This window comes from Lathamus discolor, chromosome 1 (assembly GCF_037157495.1).
Source record: "Lathamus discolor isolate bLatDis1 chromosome 1, bLatDis1.hap1, whole genome shotgun sequence".
Lineage (NCBI taxonomy): Eukaryota > Metazoa > Chordata > Aves > Psittaciformes > Psittacidae > Lathamus > Lathamus discolor.
The window spans coordinates 101,066,149-101,086,478 of NC_088884.1; the positions used below are offsets into that span (position 1 = coordinate 101,066,149).

At 38.7% G+C, this 20,330-nt stretch overlaps 1 protein-coding gene across 1 annotated transcript in view; it reads right to left on the reverse strand.

Moving 5' to 3' along the window:
- The window catches only part of TTC29 (tetratricopeptide repeat domain 29), a gene marked incomplete at its 5' end in the record, with an annotated part of 142,491 nt that overhangs the window by 40,754 nt on the left and 81,407 nt on the right, over positions 1–20,330 (reverse strand). The window contains 3 exons of the mRNA XM_065688281.1: positions 9,343–9,574; positions 12,576–12,699; positions 19,916–20,007. Of these exons, the coding sequence (XP_065544353.1) occupies positions 9,343–9,574; positions 12,576–12,699; positions 19,916–20,007 (448 nt within the window). The remainder of the gene's footprint in view (positions 1–9,342; positions 9,575–12,575; positions 12,700–19,915; positions 20,008–20,330) is intronic.

The following is a 20,330-nucleotide window of genomic DNA, read 5'->3' on the forward strand; positions in this document are numbered from 1 at the left end:
AGCCCTGAGAATTTAAATTGGTAGGGAACTACAATTTGGAAGAAGCAGTGACAATGCAGTGCACAAAGCTACACTAGTTCAGTGGATAAAGCTACACTAAAGAGTCTGACAATATATTGTGGTTTGAACACCACTTCCGATTTTTATTTTTTGTTTTCACAAGAAAGAACAATTCACCTTATTTAGGAAAACATTTTCTGCTGATCTAAAAAGATTGTCTGGGAAAACACAGCTGGATGCCAAAAATGTTTAGCACTGGATGTGTCTAAAGGAAATAAATGCATGGTGATATCTACATGTTTCCATTGAAAGTATAAGATGGAACAAAAATCTAGATGAGCTCCAAATCCTCTTCTGGTTAAGATGTTTATATATAACTGATGGCAAGAATACTCACAATCACATTAGGCAGGATGATACTGAATTTTTTTAAGTTATAACACCACTTAGGTATACAAAAACTGCCAACTCTTGGCAAAGAATATGAAGAAACTTCTCCTACCACATTATTCCACAGCTAAACATCAAAATATTCTACAAATCATCTCAAATTTGGTACTGCCAATCCACGCACCTGGCCTGAGTCTGATCCTGTGTCGCAATCCCAATTAAGGCAGCATTAAAAGAACGGGGGGAAAAAAAAATCACAGGAAGAAAACCTGGATAGTGCATTTGTACAAAGCACAAGAACACTGAATATCAACACTTCCTTATCAGACAAACTTCAGCCATCAGCAGAAAACACAAGCTACTGCACTCACAGCTAAACTGACATTTAAACTGTGTTCTCAGACTCTTCATTGAGAACCTGCTGCATCCAGCTGCTCTTCACAATGCAACAAAAAACTTCCATGTCACCCTCAGTTCTTCTCTATGCACCAGATTCGTTCTGTAGTTCAAGCAATAATCACTCTCACTTTCTAAAAAATCAAAGTATGCCAATAAGTAGACTTAATCAAATACTTTAAACCAAACCCCAATTAATAATAAATAAAATGTGTGAACCACTGTCCTGGTTTTGGTTGGAATACAGTTAATTTTCTTTCTATTGGTTGGTACAGAGCTGTGCTTTGGCTTTAGTGTGAGAATAATGTTGATAACACTGATGTTTCTGTTGCTGAATAGTGCTTACCCTAATCAAGGACTCTTCAGTCTCTCATGCTCTGCCAGTGAGGAGGGGCACAAGAAGCCTGGAGGGAGCAGAGGCAGGACAGCTGACCCAAACTAGCCAAAGGGATATTCTATACCACAGAATGTCATGCTCAGTACAGAAACTGGAGTTGGAGTTGGCCAGGAGATGCCAATTGTTGCCTGGGGATGGGCTGGGCATTGATCAGTGGGTGGTGAGCTGTGCATCACTTGGGTTTCTTGGGGTTTATTCCTCTTTTTTTCCTTTCCATTACAATTATTATAATATTTTACATTAGTTAAATTATTAAAATGCTCTTATCTCAACCCATGAGTTTTTTGTTTTTTGTTTTTTTTTCCTGATTCTTCTCCCCATCCTATTGAAGGGGAAGCGGGAAGTAAATGAGTGGCTACATGGTACTTAGTTGCTGGTTGGGGTTAAACCACGATAAGCACATAAACTGATTTTCTGAAACACATCTGTTCCCTGTCATCAATGTCTGTATGTAAGCATGCTGGCTTTCAGCAATTACATAAGATATTTTGCATTCATATCAAAGGTACAGCAGTACAAAAAAAAAGACTGAGATTCTTTAAAACAGAAAAGTGAGAAAAGCTAAAATTCACCAACTGGCGAGTGCTAGGTGATATGAACAAGCAGAGGCAGTACAAGTTTAGAAAAATATCAGGGAAAAAAAAAAGACAGAACCATCTCTAAATTCTTTTTTTTTTCCTAATCATTTTTTTTTAAGTGTACATATTTTGGCATTGCTAGCCACAGTATTTTTCCAGAAGAGAGCAAATTATTTGAAACAGTAAACCCCACAAAAATGGGCAGAAGCTATCCTGTGAATTTCAGTAGGGGACACTTAAAGCATTTCAGCTACTTCTGAAACATGCTTATGAAGAAGTGAGCCTTTGTGCCCTGGCACAGGGACAGCCTTGGAGTCTGTACTTGGTCACACACCTTTCAATAATCTAAATTCATAGTTCTTATTTAACAGTGGGAACAAGTGTATAATTCCCTTATTCCATGTTCAGTTGCATTTTCTCAGAAAACACTGAAACCTGTCTCTAAAGTCCTTTCAATTTCTCATTATTTTTGGTCATATTAACAATTTGATATTGACGTAAATCATAAACATAAAGAACTTGAAGGAGTGTCCGTTACAGATCCTACATCCAAACAGACTGCTGAGAGGAGGATGGTCCCCAGAGGGTTCTTGTGAGGCACAGGCATGCTCTCAACTTCCCAAAATGAAGGTCTGAGTCATTCCCATCCTCTTTACAGCAGTGGTTGGGAAGAAAGTTATAGTTTGTCCTGTTCAAATTCAGTCAAGCTACTTTGTCACTAACTTTACTCAACAACATAGTTACAAACCCCACTAAAATGCCATCAAGATAAAAGATGTTAAAATAGTAAGACTGTATGCTAATTTCAGTCACCATGTAAGCTAATATATATTTCCCTTCCATACACGCTAACTGAAGAATAGACCTTTTAAAGTAATAGATATAACAAAGACACAAACAGTGGCTTTGAGGGAGTGCATGCATGTGCGCAATTCTGATAGTCCTACGTTGGTATCATGATAGGCCAAAATCTATGATAGAGCTTTAAATACGAAATATACAGTGAAAGGAACCTGCTAACCCAAGCCACTACCTTTCCACTGATATCACATAAAAACTATTTTATGGATGTTTATCTGTGTAAAGTACAAAGACTTGCTGGTTTTATAGTTTTGATCAGTACACCATAGTTTCCCTTTCTCTGAAATATTCTCAGATCAAAAAATCTGCTACCACCAAGGCAAATTTACCGGGCAAATACAAAATATAATTTACAATGCATATTCCTGATGAAGATTGGTTTTGATTTGCTCAAGTACAGTAAAGCATTTTGGGTACAGTGCCATGGCATAACTGCTTTATTTAGCATGCATTTGAGGTACCTATTAAAGAACGAAACACAAGACTCATACTGTTAGAAGCTTTCCTGGGATTAGTGTTCTTCAGAAAGAAGAGACAGTAAAAAAAGCAGTTTATCACATTCTAAAGAGGAATGCTAGAAATAGTTCTGAAGTTGATGGTACATGATAATTCCATTGATTGGAGGATGTCACAATTGATAATATGGGTAAGACAATCATTTACTCTGCATTTAGAGTTATTAAAAAAAAAGAAAAAAAGAAAAAAGACCAAACCAAAACAAGAAAACACAGAAAACCTGTGATTGTAAAATGTGCCAATTTTTCAGAGTTCTCCGACGTTAAGAAATGTAAATGTAAACTGTGCTCAAAAGCACATAACGTTTTGTCCTGGGTTTAGCAGTATGTACTGTACACTGCAGCTGGGGAGAATGGTCCTACCTGGAGCCTCTGACAGAAAACTCCAGGGGAGACTCGAAGTCGACCCCTCAGCTTTTGGAGTCGGGGATACAAAGGATCAGAGACCAGCTATACCCCAACTCAGAAAGATAATGGCAGTCTATGAACAGGTTTGAGCTGCTTTGGAAGTGATTGACACTGAAGCACAGCTCCTCCTGGCACCCTGGTTGCCTGTGCTGGGCTGGATGTTCAAAGGAAGGGTCTCCTCTACACATCATGCACCTGATGCTACGTGGAGTAAATGGGCTGCACTAATTACACAGTGAGCTTGAATAGGAAATCCCAGTCACCCAGGAATTCTAGAAGTCATCATGGACTGGCCAGTGGGCAAAGATTTCGGAATGTCACCAGAGGAGGAGGTGATGTGTGCTGAAGAGGCCCCACCATATAACAAATTGTCAGAAAGTGAAAAACAGTATGCCTTGTTTACTGATGGGTCCTGCCATATTGTGGGAAAGCATCGGACATGGAAGGCAGCTGTACAGAGTCCTTGACGACGAGTTGCAGAAACTGCTGAAGGAGAGGGTGAATTGAGTCAGTTTGCCGAGGTGAAAGCCATCCAGCTGGCCCTGGACATTGCTGAACAAGAAAAGTGGCCAGTACTTTATCTCTACACTGACTCATGGATGGTGGCAAATGCCCTGTGGGGGTGGTTGCAGCAATGGAAGCAGAGCAACTGGCAACGCAGAGGTAAACCCATCTGGGCTGATGCACTGTGGCAAGATACCGCTGCCCAGGTGCAGAACCTGGTGGTGAAGGTATGCCATGTAGATGCACATGTACCCAAGAGTTGGGCCACTGAGGAACACTAGAACAACCAACAGGTGGATAAAGCTGCCAAAATTGAAGTGGCTCAAATGGACTTAGATTGGCAACATAAAGGTGAATTATTTTTGGCCCTGTGGGCCCATGACACTTCAGGCCATCAGGGCAGAGATGCAACATATGGATGCGATTGTGATCAAGGGGTGGACTTAACAATGGACACTATAGCCCAGGTTATTCACAACTGTGAAACATGTGGTGCAATTAAACAAGCCAAACGGTTAAAGCCTCTTTGGTATGGAGGATGATGGCTGAAGTACAAATATGGGGAGGCCTGGCAGATTGACTATATCACACTCCCACAAACCTGCCAAGGCAAGCGCCATGTGCTTACCATGGTGGAAGCAACCACCAGGTGGCTGGAAACATACATTGTGCACCATGCCACTGCCCGGAACACTATCCTGGGCCTTGAGAAACAGATTTTGCGGCGACACGGCACCCCAGAGAGAACTGAGTCAGACAATGGGACTCATTTCTGGAATAACCTTATAGACACTTGGGCCAAAAAGCATGGCATTGAGTGGGTATATCACATCCCCTACCATGCACAAGCCTCTGGGAAAATCGAACGGTACAATGGGCTGTTAAAAACCACACTGAGAGCAATGGGTGGGGGAACTTTCAAGCACTGGGATACACACTTACTAAAGGCCACCTGGTTGGTTAACACTAGAGGATCGGCCAATAGAGCTGGCCCAGCCCAGTCAGAACTTTTACACATTGTAGAGGGGGACAAAGTTCCTGTGGTGCACATGAAGAATTTGCTGGAGAAGACAGTCTGGGTTATTCCTGCTTCAGGTAAATGCAAACCCACTGGTGGGATTGCTTTTGCTCAGGGACCCGGATATACTTGGTGGGTAATGCGGGAAGATGGGGAAGTCTCATGTATACCTCCAGGGGATTTGATTTTAGGGGAAAACAGTCAATGAACTTAATTGTATGCTGTTTCCTGCTGTATAATACTTTTATAGCCCATCAACTAGATGTTTTCAGGTCACCAGCGACTGGCCCTGACTTCCCTCCAACCATCATCCCAACAGAGAATGAACTTTGATAGAACCAGATGAGTTCTGGTGTAAAGGAATGATCAGCATCAGCAGGCAACGATCCAACACTGCAGAAAGCCTTTCCTGTCCCGAAAGACTGTTACAAGAGATGGAACCTGACATCATGGACCAAGTGGACTCGACAGCATTACAGGGATTGGTCCATGCACTAAGAAATTATCTCTTTCTCTCTGTCTGTGTGTGTATGTGGATGTACATATGTAAAAGCGATGGTATATCGAAAATGTGGGTTCTGAGCATCACGTGAATGGTATGGAATAAGGGGTGGATACTGTCCTGGGTTTAGCAGTAGCAGTCAATTTTTCTCCTTCTTAGCAGCTGGTGCAGTGCTGTGTTTTGATTTTTGGCCTGGGAACAGAGCTGATAGTAACAGTGTTTTTAGTTACTGCTCAAATGTTTGGTCTGGCCAAGGACTTTCTGAGCCTCATGCTCTCCCAGGGATGAGGGAAAGCCAGGAGGAAGCAGAGACAGGACACCTGACCCAAGCTAGCCAAAGAGGTATTCCATACCACAGCACATGATGCCCAGGGAGGTAACTGGGAGTTACCCGGAAAGGCATCGGCTCTCTTCAGGGGTTGGGCTCCTTTTGGCGGATGGTATTGTATTCTCTTCCCTTGTTATTTCCCTTATCATTATTATTACTGGTGGTAGCAGTAGTAATTTGTGTTATACCTTAGTTACTGGACTGTTCTTATCTCAACCTGTGGGAGTCACATTCTTTTGATTCTCTTCCCCGTCCCTCTGGAAGAGGGGATGGGGGGGGTGGGGAGGAAGGAAAGAAAGAGGGAGGAAGGGGGGGAGTGAGTGAACAAGCTGCGTGGTTGGGTTTAAATCACGACACGCTTCTCAAGAAAACAACTGAAGACTTTTTAGTATGAGGAAAATGATATATTTTAAGTCTACTCTCAAAAGTGTTTAGATGATTTCAAGCATTGAAGGCCTCTTGCTGAGGCACAGCCCTGATAGATGCAATGACCAAGAAGTTGCCAGACTCACAGAAAACACAATTCCTGGTCAGCATTTCATGTAATCAATATAAAAAATCTGATCCAAAATTTTCCTGCCTTCAGCACCTTTAATTATTCTTCTGCCTTGGAGATTATTTACTGCAAGACTTGTGAAATATTTTCTCATCAATGTTAGTCATGCTGTAGGTTCTTTTTTAGGTTCCAACATGGAGTCACAAGCCTTTTTATCTACTGGTTCTGCTGATTGTTTTGAAAACATGTTTGACTAACCATAAAAGATCAATAAAAAAATTATTTGTTCTTGCAGTGGCATCTCAGAATGGCATAATTATTCCTTTTGTAAGTGAAGTGACCAAGTCCAATGCAAGAGATGGAAACACATTGTCCTTTGCATTTATAAACACGGTTTTCTGACAATCCTGTCCCTTTTGTCCATGACAACTTTGGTCAAAGCATCCATTTTATTAATAAATGTTGAGATAAGTTGAGTAGTTAATGGTTCTTCCCGCCTAGTTGTTGAAATGATTGATTTAGAAAATAAGTCTTGGTCGAAAGACATAAGGTACACAACAGTACTTGAATTTAAATGCCATTGCTTGTCTAATAGTCTAAGTATTTATTTTGTCTAAGTATACAGAAACTCTGATTTTTTTTTTTTTTTTTTTTTGGTCGCAGAAATATTATTCAGTCAGAACAGTTAGAAATAAAAATTTATTACCTTCCTGTCATTAAAATCCCCACGTGGACTGAGAATTAGTATTGTATCTTGTCTTTAGCTGTTTTATCCTAAGAAGACTGAGAAAAATCTAGTAGGTTATCGATGCCGAGCTGTTTGAAAGAGCTAGAATTACCGTTCTATTATCACAGCAGGAATTTCCAAAGTGATGAGTTCATCACAGGATGCACAGACATTCTCCTGGAAGGTAGGATAAAGGCTGTACCTGAAACTCAAAGCCAGTGAATCCTAATACTGAATTAATGCCAGGTCATGTTTTGCCAGACAAAGATATTAAAAATGTAATGCCAGTACTAACGAGGGATTTGGCACACAAAACATGAAGAATGTTACAGATTGTGCAGACAGTGTGACACTATGTTTTCCTGGATGTAATCTGGGGTATCATGAGAGTAAGCTTGGAGCACTAATGAGAAGAATGATATTGAACTGGAAGAGCTGCTAAATATGCAGTAGCCACAGGGTTCCTGGAGTTAACTGGAACTAAAATAAAAACTGTAATACTGAAAGTAACAGAGGGTAAACTAGGCAGAAATGCAGAAGGAAGAGACTCTCAGCAGGTAAAACTTGTTTCTGGCATCATGCTTGCCAGGACATAAAGGGTTTTTCTAATCATACTCTTTTTATCCCTGAAGTACCGTTAAAAAGAAGCATGAATCTCAAGCTTAAAGGGGCACATATAATTTCAGGATATAAACAAGTTTCACAATTGACTGGAGAAAGCAATGTATAAAAGTGGAATGGAAAACATCTTTAGGTGAAAAGTAAAATACATGTTGAAGATACAAATATAATCCTGTATTGTTGAGGCTCCTGTTATTTTGTTGTTGCCATTGTTCATTTTTCTTTGCCTCCTATTTACATCAGCTACAGCTAATGATCCTTGTGTGAAATACATATAAAATTGCTTGACATTGGATTCTTCTTTGACCATATTGGAATTCTTGGCATGTGCACTACAGGTCTAGGAACTTACTGTCCTTTGCAGGAGACATGCACCCAATTAACTCTGTCAGCCACCAAAATCTAAGAATGTGCTGAATATTCACTTATTGAGGCAAAAATCATAAATATATACAGTTATTGAAAAAGAAACCCAATATCATTGAGAAAGGACTGCCTTGTTACCATCACTAGAACTCCAAAGAGTGTGCTACCTAATTTGTCATCGCTTCAGCATGCCAGTGAATGTCTTTGTTCCACAGTTCTCAGTTGCTTCCAGTGTTGCCTCTGGTATCCTGGCTCCTATTAAGCTGCTCACATCTTTGAATACCAGTCTATTAACCACTTATTTTAAATATCAAATTTGAAATTGAAGTTATACTTCATTTCCCAATTCTATGAAAGGAAAAGATACAAAAGAAAACAGCAGACATGCAGTTCTTTGTCTTTGAGAATATGATAACTGAGGAAATTTGGACACAGTAACTCTGAAGCTCCATGTTACGAATTTGGCCCAGCGATCATTTATTTTCACTATACTCCAGATTCAAACTCTCCACAGGAATACAGAGAGGAAAGCTTTAAGATGCAGTACACTTGTCCCTTTTCTTTCCAAAGAACAATACAGTTTAATACTATCAATATTTGGAGATAATGAATAATTCAGTTTTTCTTGTATTAACAGATAGCAAAGGGGAAAAAAAAAGTAAAGAAAGTTTAACCCATGAAGAGGTCTACTCCATACAAAGTCCTCCTCTACTCTTTATCTCAGATAAGGAAACACAGCGAAGAAAACAGAGTAGCTTTTTTTTTTTTTTATTCCTTCCTTCCTCTCCAATGTCAAGTATAAGGATGCTAAAAATAAAATGGCATGCTCTTCTGAATTCAAAACTATGCCCCCTATATCAAGCAGAAATTATTTTTTATTTTTAGAAACAGGGAACTTATCCTTGGATGCACATGAAAAACTGACCAGAAAGAAGATTTTTTATGCTTGCCCATAACTGATGTTTTGGAAAACAGCACTGAAAAAAAGTAAGTTACCATCTATAGCAACTACTACTATCTGTTTGTTACATTTTTTCTCCCTGTTTTTTCCCTGTTTCTACCTGTTATTAAACTTACTTAATTCAGCCTTTAAAATAAGCGGACAAAGGAGTAAATCTAACCCCATTCAGCACGTGAATTAAACCCAGGAAATAATTTAATAAAACTCTACAAGAAAAATGACTTAACCATTGAGGACAATACAGCACTAATGTGTTTCATAACCAATGTCTTACCAACTGTAAGAGGGTCAGTGCACATGTCACTTCTGTTCTCCTTCCATGCCAGCAGATACTTGAGGTTGATGAGATCTTCTGCTTCTATATGGCTATTAAATGGCACCATCAGTTTATGAGCCTTTGCAATGCCATAGTAAGCTTTTGTTTCATCCACTAAAGGCAAATTATTTAAAGTTTTTGCTGTCTCATAAGCCTGACTGAAATATTCACAAGCTTCATTATAGCTCCCCTGGTAAAGAAAGAAAAAAAATTAAATTGTAAAAACTACTTCTAGACACCTGTATTTTATCCTGATATTATAGTTACAGCCTGTTCCTCCGGCACCTCAAAGATGTTGCAGCTGAGAGGCCAGCCCACAGAATGACCCATGGCAAGGTATTAAGCAAATCACTCTCCCTTGCTGCTTCCTAAGATCTAAAATCCAGATAACACTGCTCATATCTTTCTCAGGAACAAAACTGGTTTTGTAGTATTTTGAACATACAATACAAATTAAAGCACCTCTGGAAGATGCCTTCCATTCTCTTATTGGTGTGGAATTCTGCTGTCCTGATGGCACAAACTTCCTGAGTGAAAACATTTTCAGAGCTGTTGTATTCTTTCAGCTCAATTTAATAAATGTGAAATTTCCTTCTGCATAAAGCATAGACCAGGAGGAGAGACTCCAACTGATACCTGTTGCACTTGGTATTACTTTTGGGGATTGAAATTTATATAACTGCTAAAATGTGCATGTAATTTAAAAAGTAGGAAAGAGTAATAGAAATTCAGGTAGTCTTTAAGCTTTGTTTGATACAAGAGAGCAGATTTAGGCATATGAGGATACAATAATGAACAATAAGAGTAGGATAATAGATGAAAAGCAGAAACATCTACATATACTCATGAGAACCATAATAGGTTAAGTGTTGCGATTAGTGAGAGGAATACAACAAATCAGGCTAAGAAACTTGAGAAAAGTAAAATGAAAAATGACACTGTCATGTTAACTGTCAGAGTTGGCATACTAAGTAAGGAACTCTTAACTAACTTAACTTACTTAAATTACTTAAACTGGGAGAAATTAGACCTAATACTTGCACATAACACAAACCAAGGCATTTTAGGAAACAAGAAACATACGGGTAAAGCAAGCCTGTCTAGAAAGCATGAACCAATTGTTCAGCATTAAAGAAAGACAGTGATGGTGATGCAATAGTAAGAAGACAGAACTGTAAAGATACAGCAACAGCATGGATAGAACAAAGTGAATTTGGTCAAAGTCACTTTAGGAAGAACAGTAAAAGTTATATCCCTGGTTTACTAAGGGCTCCCTAAGGACATATCTGGATATAAATAGAGATATCTTTAATTCGATGAAAAGGATAGTACTACTGCAAATTGTGTCACCAGGGAAGTACAGAGTTGAATAAAAATACCCTAATAATGAATTAGAGAATACTGGTGATGACAGCTGACACCAAGCAGGCAGTGACCCAAGAGAGGAAATGGTACTTTAGATTCAGTTTTGGTAAACATTGCTGACCTTGCAGAAAAAATGGTGTAGAATACAGGGAATTGTAAATCTTGAGAAGATTTTTTTTTTTAGTATGTTTAATTTATATATTTTATATAAATTAATTAGATTAAGTTACTAAATTTCTTCCCTTCTACACCTCTATCTCAGTTTAAGGCAGCAAATTCTGAAATGTGAAGGATAATTTAGATAATAACCAAAAAGAGGTTAATTCTTAAAATATCAGTTCTCATAGAACTGATTATTAGCAATGGTGGTAGAAGCAGTGAAATATAGTTAAGCAGAATTTAGTTAATTATTTTTTGAATTTGGAGTAGAATAATTTAGCCAGTGTCACATCACTCTACTTTCTTCTAAATTTTAGATCCATTTTAGAGTTACTTTAGCAAGTTCTCAAGGACTCAAAACTTGATTTTCAATGTGAAATTTAGCATTTATGCTAAGAATATACGTAAAATAGAAGCCTCTTCAGCTAATACAGAGAACAGAGTAAGAATTTTTTCTACAACTCATGAAAAAAAAAACAACGGCCAGCAGCTTTGGTAGTGGGATTTCTCTGTAACAGAAATCCAGAAAAAAAACCAAAGGCATCTTTGGATGGTAGTGGAAGTGAAAAGGGGCAAGTAGCCTCTTCAGTATGTTACACATAGAAAAGAAATTCTGACAAAAATCAGGCCACAGAAACCAGAATGGGTGATTTTGAAATGGGATTTCTATTTTTATTTTGTTCATAGTGGAATTGTTTCCTAATTTCCACATTGTACAATCCGCAGTACATTATTTTTATTACTCATTGTATCTAAATAATTTCATGTAACATTTAGGTGTTTAAGAGCTCAACATGAATCTTTCACTTTTGCAGTAATGTTTTAACCCTTCTCATTTAAAAAAAGTGCTACTGCAGTGCAAGTGCTACATCTCTAAATGTGGTAAGGGACAGAGGAAGCATGGAAATTGCCAGTCAGACAGGCTGCTGACAGAACTGCTGCCTTTGCAGGATCCATCCCAGAACCATTCAGAGACTGACACATGGGTCTGAAAGAAGCACTTCAAAAGACCTCAGAAACTATAATAAAGGAGTTTCTTAGTCACCTCTGGCTTAATTTAATATTGCCTATCACTGACTATCTATTGATTTAGACAGGCCAAATCAAAGCCATCAGACTGGATGGAGGCATATAGGAAGGAAAGCACTTCCGCTACCAGCGCACTACCAGCGCAGACCTTTGCCAAACTATTTGTTGCTAGCACCCACTTTTTAAATTTAGCTGAGAGAATGTAGAGAAAAAATAAAAGCTAAAATAAAATACTGGTTAATAATACTCAATATAGTATACACTCATTTTAAAAAAGCATGAATTTCAATGTGTAGTACAATAAAATTTCATTTGCGTTAACTCTTTATGGGCATATGAGGCTTGAATGGTGATTTGGATGCAGATTTTCACAACACTGAAAATTTTCCATAATCTGAATTTGGAGTTTTTATTCACCTATTCTAGAACAAACCCCTATGCATTAAATATGGTGTGAAATTTTCACCTCACCCAAAACTTACGGCACATTTTATTTAGTCACACAATATCTTCTTTGGTAGATCTTGTAAGACACAATACCCGGATCAAATCATTCTGGGCCATCTCATATGCAAACTTAGTTTTTTACAATGAATTAAACTCCATTGTTTGACATCATTACTGCAACCAATACTTACTCTTTCATTGTAAATATTCCCAAGTAATACACATGCATCCACCAGGCTTTGTCTTAGATGAGCATTCTCAGCAGCCTTCATAAACTCTTCCAAGTGCTTCGTAGTTTCATCTGCTTTTCCTTGACTGAAGCAAAGGACAGGGACAAAAACCACTGAGACGTTTTCTCCAAATGCTGAAGAACTATCTGCCTGTTCTGAAGCAACTTTGTGATGACTCATTCATGACTGGACTTTATTTCTGAAACAGTCATCTGGGCACTACCTGTGCTGAGACCAACAAGATGAGTCCACACAGAACCCCTAAGGGCAGAACTGGATCCTTTAAGTGAAATAAAATAAAGTTTTTCTTCCACATATGGTGCCATATTTTAGGGCCACAAATGAAAATGCAGGTGATGATTTTATAGGGGTTTTGAAGTTTCCATTCTTTCCAGTTTTTCTACTGAGCAGCTGATACCATTTTCAATACAGCAGGACCCCATATCCTGACAAAATAGGGGAAGGAGGTAAAAGGCTAGTTTTTCAGTAAGACTCTTTGGGCTCCTGTCATTCAGACATGCCATTTCTTGCTCTAGAACCTTGGTGGTGCAGGAGTAGCTCCATAACTGTGCTGTCTCTTAGTTCTGGGGTTAACAGCCTTTCCCTGAGTGCAATATTGCAGTTTGGTGGGGTGGATAAAAGGCTGCTGGAATCACACAGGCAAACCTATAAACTGTGGATTGCAGGTGTCACCCCCAAATCCCAGTGAGATCAGAGCAACCTGAGGTCACAGCTGAATCTAAGTTGAAAATTGGCTAATGTACTTTGACAGTAACATTTGCAGATTTCCTTTATTTTTTAATAAAGCCAGTCATATTAACAATATAAGATCTCTGCAGTATGATTACAAGACATAAGATAGATATCTAGGTTTGCTTGTGAGTAAGGCACTACGCTCTTTTTCCCTTTGAGGCTTAAGTGTTACTGCAGCTGACCTCAATATTAGCCATGAACTTGAGTCACTAATGTAGGAGTGTAGCATGCTAAATGTCAAGCCACCAGGCAAGACAGAAAAATCTAGGCTTAATTAAGAAACTCACAGAAATAGAAGTTCCTGTAAGTGACAAAGAATTGTGATTTATTTTCTCACCGTTTTAAAACACCTTAAAATTATCTTCCAGCAGCAAATGACTGAGGTTAATTTGCATTACAGTTTTTATTATAAACTATATTAGGGGTATGTGCTTTCAAAATCTGTCAGAAGTCTGCAATTCCCTTCCATTAGAGTAATTATAACAGGATAGACCCTGCCAGGGAAAAGTAAACACAGCAAAACATGGCTGCAAATTTACAATATTGCAGTGATTATCTATATGTGACTGAGATGAGCTAGATTGCTAGAAAAAGATGCTAAAACACTGCAGACTAACTACCACATGTTATAGGCTACCATAAACCTTAGCTGTCAATAAGCAGAGTTGGATTTACTAAAGTTTCCTAATTTAAGTATTTTAATATAATGAGAACATTAAATATGCTGTACTGTAAACATCTGCCACAAGCATCAAAAGGCTTCTAAATTTTAGAATTAGAAACACTTTTTTTTAATATTTTTTTTTTCAGGAGAGAAAATCAAATGTTCCTCCACAGAAACACAGCATATGATTTATATAAGTTAAAGGACAAGGTTAAAGTGTTAGACAAATATTAATTCCAGTTTTTCTAGTTTTCTATATGCAGTGCACAGGTGCAACTTGAAGAGCATATTATATGGTATAATCATTAAATCCATTCAACCAGACCTTTGAGAGTTAAAAACATATATTCTGAGCAAAAGGACTCCTTGGTCCAAGGAATGAGAATGAAACAGTGCAGAATATTTGTGTATCAAGGTGATTCCAGTTTCCAATTGGGAAAACAGGACTGTTAACACCCACATCCCCTGACAACTGTCCAATTATGTATATCACACTTGGCCTACTGTTTGCAGTAGAAGTAATCAATAAAGGATGTGGTTGAGTGAACATAGATTTTGGTTGAACCAATGCATGAAAACTTAATCATTTACTCAGAGTGGAGAAATCAAATAGAGCAGAGATGAAACAGCCACTAAGGGGTTTGTTGATTGTGCCACCAAGTTTGCAGGCTAGAGGCTGAAAGTAATAAAGCAAATGGAATCAGTGACAGGAGAAAATGTAAAAAGGTTTTCCTAATTTCATGAATTAATAGAAATGTTTTGATGTATTTTTGGTCATTTTTTATATTTCACATAAAAACCTATGCTCTGCATATAGAAAATATGAAAATTGTTAGGGCATGTAACCTCTTTCAAACAAACAAATCAATTTGACACATCAGAAAGATATTTCTCACTGTTAGAACTTCACTTATGCCAACTAGCAATTGGTTGGTAGAGTTTAACAATTTTTCGAAGGAAGTACTTTTAAAAGCACTCCAGCTTGAGATATTTAAAGTATGCTAGAAGCATTACTGAAACACTTTATCCTCTACAAGACCCAATAACAAGATGAACAGGTCTTTCCTACTCAAAGGGCTAATATTTTACAGTTCCTTCAAAAATCTACATGTTATTTTATACAGCCATATACTTTCTATCTCCTTAGATATCACCTCTCTAAATGCATAAAATGTAATTTCCAAAAGATATAGTCATTCATGATCCCACAGAACAGTTATGATGACTTCAGCAGAAGAGATTACACATCTACAGCAACTCATTTTCCAGTTTCATGCTAAAATGCCCTATGAGATTTTTACCCCCATTACACTTTTATGAAAATATGCACCTTTTATAGGATTGCTCATGTGATTGAATTGGATGTATAAATCATGTGTCCACAAGAAGTCATTACCATGGTGGACACCTGCAGAATAAGTCAAGAACACGATGCTATTATGTCAGATTTTTCCCTGGAAAATGACATGCCTAAATGCACATGATAGAGATTTTTATTTTCCCATGGTCTGTGAAAACATCTGGAATAGATTTCACAAAATATTCCAAAACTATAGACAAGTTCTGAGTGATTTGGGAAGGCTCAGTTGACTTCCTCCAACCTTTCACAAGGCAGTAAGTGCAAACTCTCGGATGTTATGTTTTAAACATATTATTTTAGAGAAACAGTCATCTTTTCTTTGCAAAGACATTACCCATCAAATTATTATTTGCACAAGTCTAGCCTAGATCAGATAAAAATACAAGTAAAGAAAAAGTGATCAAGATGAGTATGGAAATTCTGTCACCAACAGTATGTATTCATGCACTTATCCAATGTTTTCTGAACAGGTTTGCCAGAAATTTGCTTGTTTGTTATACATCAGACAAGGAAATATCCAAAAGTTTGGTGTGAAAGTAAACAGAAATGTTTTTTTTTAATGTCCCTACACTGGCTTCCCAAACCATTATTCTCTGTCTTTTCCTCTTATAAGAACCAGTAGAGTTGGATCAGCATGATTTTGTTCATGAAAAATTCTGGCACTGAAATTTAAGAAGTAGGTTTGTCTGAAATATTCATCAACTTACCAAAAGTGTTCTGCTAGAGAGCATTACATGGCAAAACAATTTATCTAGGACTGCTGTCTTAAGACAGCAACACAGAATCAGAATATAGTTAAGACTGGAAGGGATCTCCAGAGCTATCTCCATCTGCCTTGCTCAGAGCAGGGTCAGCTAGAGGAGGCTTGTGGAATTTTGATTGACTTTTGAAGGTCCTGCTCTGCCAAGCTCCTTCACTTCCAGTCAGCCCACAGCCTAGGCTGGTGCCGGGGGTTATTTGTCCCCAGGTGCAGGATGTTGCATTTCCCATTCCCAAGCTTCATGAGACTGCCTTTGGCTCATTTCTCCAGCTTGCTGAGGTCCCTCTGAAGGGCAGCACAGCCACCTATGTGTGGATCAATCATTTCTCCTCAATTTTGTATTGTCTGCAAAGAGGCTGAGGGGTGCACTTGGTCACATCATCCAGATTCTTAATGAAGATCTTAATCAGTATTGGTGCCAGTACAATTGCCTGAGTACACCACTAATAACTAACCTCCCACTGGACCTCATGCTGCTGTTTACAGTCCTTTGAAGAACGGCATCTCAGCTGGTTTTCAGTCTACCGCACTTTCTATTTATCTAAGCCATATTTTGTCAGCTTATTTATGAAGAGGTTACAGGCGATAACGACAGAAGCCTGGCTAAAATTGAGAGAAACAACATCCACTGCTTTTCCTTTATCCATCAAGCCAGTCACCTTATCATAGAAAGTTATCAGGTTGGTGAAGTACAAATTCCCTGTATTATTAAATCTAATCACCCTTTTGTCCTTAACATGTTTGGAAATTGCTTCTGGATCATTTGCTCTGTCACCTTCTTAGGGATAAGGTTTAGGGATGAGGTTTCCTGGATCCTCTCCCTTGAACACAGAAGTGACATTTGCAACCTTCTAGTCCTCAGGAATCTCCCCTAGTTGCTACAGCCTTTCAAAGATAATTGAAAGCAGCCTTGATTTGGCCAGCTTCTTCAACACTCAATTCAAATGTTGCTTGTGATATTTTCTCATGTCAGAGATACTTTACAGACTACTCAGCTATTTCTGCTGCTTGTGATATAGTGAAAGTTACAATGGAGTTTATCCATTTCTACTTAAAACAATTAATGAATAGGTTTTATGGAATGGTGTCTCATGATCTGTTATACTTCCTAACAGTATTGGCCTTTGAAGAAAATGGATAAAAACTTCACAAGTCTTATGATCCTCAGTCATGGAGTTCGATCATTACAGAAGACATAAGGCACACAAACAGATTACATATCTCACCTGAGACATGTATCCCATGACTGGAGTATAGCTATTGATGGCTACAGGCTGTTCAGAAGAGACAGGTGAGGAAGGAGAAGTGGAAGGGTTTCCCTTCACATCAAGAAATAGAGTGTGAAGAGCTGTCTCTGAAGAATAGCCATAAGCAGGTTGAAAGCTCATTGCTAAGAATTGGAGACCAAGGCAGCAAAGGAAACATCATGATTGGTGTCTAATACAGGCCACCCAATCAAGGGGAGTCTACTGATGAAGGCTTCTTACTCCAGCTACAGGAGGCATTGTGCTTACAGGCTCTTGTCCTGCTGGGGGATTTCACCATCATGACATCTGCTGGAAAAGTAGCACAGTGAGCTGCAGGCAATCCAAGAGGCTCCTGGACTGCATTGAGACTAACTTCTTAAGCCAGGTAACAGACAGCCCTGCAAGAGGGGATGTGATACTGGAACTGTTGGCCACCAACAAAAATGAGCTAATTGATGACATCAAGATTGGAAGCAGCCTGGTCTGCAGTGATCATGCAGTGATGGAATTCACAGTCCTGAGCGATATGGGTCAGGTGAGGAATAAAGTCAGGACCCTGAATTTTGAAAAAGCAAAATTCTAGCTCTTCAAGGAGTTAGTCAATAGGACCCCTTGAGAAACTGTCCTCAGGACAAGGGAGCAGAACAGAGCTGGCAGATCTTTAAGGATGCTTTCCATAGAGCACAAGAGCTCTCAGTCTTCAGGTGTAAGAAATAGGAAAAGAACACAAGGTACCAGCATGGCTGAGTCAAGTCCTGCTGGTCAAACTAAAGGGCAAGAAGAAAATGCACAGGCAGTGAAAGCAGGGACACAAATCCTGGGAAGATTATAGGGATGCTACTTGGCTGTGTAATGATGGGGTCTGGAAGACCAAGGCACAGCTGGAGCTGAACTTGGCAAGGGATTCAAAGAATAACAAGGGCTTCTAAAGGTATGTCAGCCAGAAAAAGAATGTCAAAGAAAGCATACTCCCTTGATGACTGCTGCTGGCAAAATGGTAACAACAGACAACAGAAGGCAACGAATTTTTGGCTTGGTCTTCACTGGCAACCTCTCTTTTAACACCTCTCAAGTGGATGGACTGCAAGATGTTGACGGGGGGAGCAAAATCCCTCCCACTGCAAGAGAAGATCAGGTTTATGAATACCCAAGGAATCCAAACATACCTATGCCTATGGGATCTGATGAGATGCATCCCAGAGTCAAAAGGGAATTGGCTGTACATTTGAGAAGTCATGGCTGCCAGGTGAAGTGCCTGGTGACGGGAAAAAGGGAAACATTGCACCTATTTTTAAAAAGTGTAGAAAGAAGGACCATGGAAACTAATGACCTGTCAGTCCCACCTCTATGCCTGGAAAAATCATGGAGCAGATCCTCCCAGAAGCTATGCTAAGACACGTGGAGGTCAGGGAGGTGTTGAAGCATGTCCACAGAAAGGCTGGAGCACCTCTCCTATGAAGACAGGCTGAGACAGCTGGGATTGTTGAGCCTGAAGGGAAAGCTTATTGCAGCCTTTCAGTACCTAAAGGGGGCTTATAAAAAAGATGGTGGCAGACTTTTAGCAGGGCCGGTTGTGATACCCTTGTAAAAAGGTAATGGTTTTAAGCTGAAAGAGGGTAGATTTAGATTAAATGTTAGGAAGAAATATTTTACAGTGAGGGTGGTAGCCGTGAGTTATGTATTAGGGAACTGAAGAGACCTGTGATTGTTGCTGGCCCCTACGTGCTCTGAGAGCAAAGGGATCTAACTCAGACAGGAGAATTTGGTCTGTACACTGAAATAAACCTAGTGAGAAGTCCTCTTCTATAAAAAAATTGCCAACCTCTGTCATGCATCATATGCACTGAAGTCCCTAAACATAGGAGGAATCAAGGATAAGCTGCAACCTTAACTTTAACCTCTTTTATGTTTATTTCATATGATAATTGCATTAGACAACTTTATGTAAAAAGTATTTGTGTAACAAGTTGAAGAGTTTCAAACGAGTTCACCTGGAAGTCGATTTTAATTTTAGATGTTGAAAGGAAAACATTGAAGACAAGCATTTTATTTGCGACAAATTTATATCTAGCTACACATGCCCAAACTAGAAATTCTTCCACAGAAGAGAGTACAAAAAATAGAAACTTAGAGCTCAGAAAGATTACACTGAGAGACCTGCTGAAGCTTGCTACATTCTTTAAAGTCTTTTTTAACCTGGAAAATATGCCTAGATTTCCATTTTCCAGTAAGATCCTTCCCGGTCTTGGGTAAAACAAACAAACATACAAAAATCCCCAGTCCCCAAAGTAGGGAGGGGAAAAGGACATATTATAGTTTACAGGTAAAGAAAAGCTTGGATGATACACTTTAGAAAATATGTACCAGCTTCAAATAACTTTCCATGAAAGGGTCACTTACTGCAAGAAGAGCACTGCTTAAAATTTAAGCAGTCAGTAATGGGAAGCGACAGACCTCTAACAATTTAAGTCTTTCACAGTCGAATAAATCTGCACTGACAAGGATATGCTAACCTACCTTACCAGGATCTTGGCTATAGCTGCATATGCTCTGCTTAGGCCAGCAGAATCACAAAGTGGTGTGAAGATTTTTACAGAGGTGTCCAAGATCTGTGAAACAGGAAAATAAAACCCAATAAATACAATGCTAAGATTTTATACTTTTTCTATTTTTATTTTTTTTTTCAGTCTCTGTGTCCATATGAAACACAAAATTAAAAGTTTTCCCACTTGTACATTTCTTCCTTAATTAGCTGTAATGGGACTAGGTTTTTGATCATTACTTATAGTTATTTGAAACTACTCAATAATTACAAATTAAAGAGATATAACCTGCATTTAAATCCCTCTATTTTAGCACTTTGCAAAAGCCAAAGGGATATTCTCTGATTCACAATATAAATTTCCTTATCCATAATTTAAAAGATTTTAAG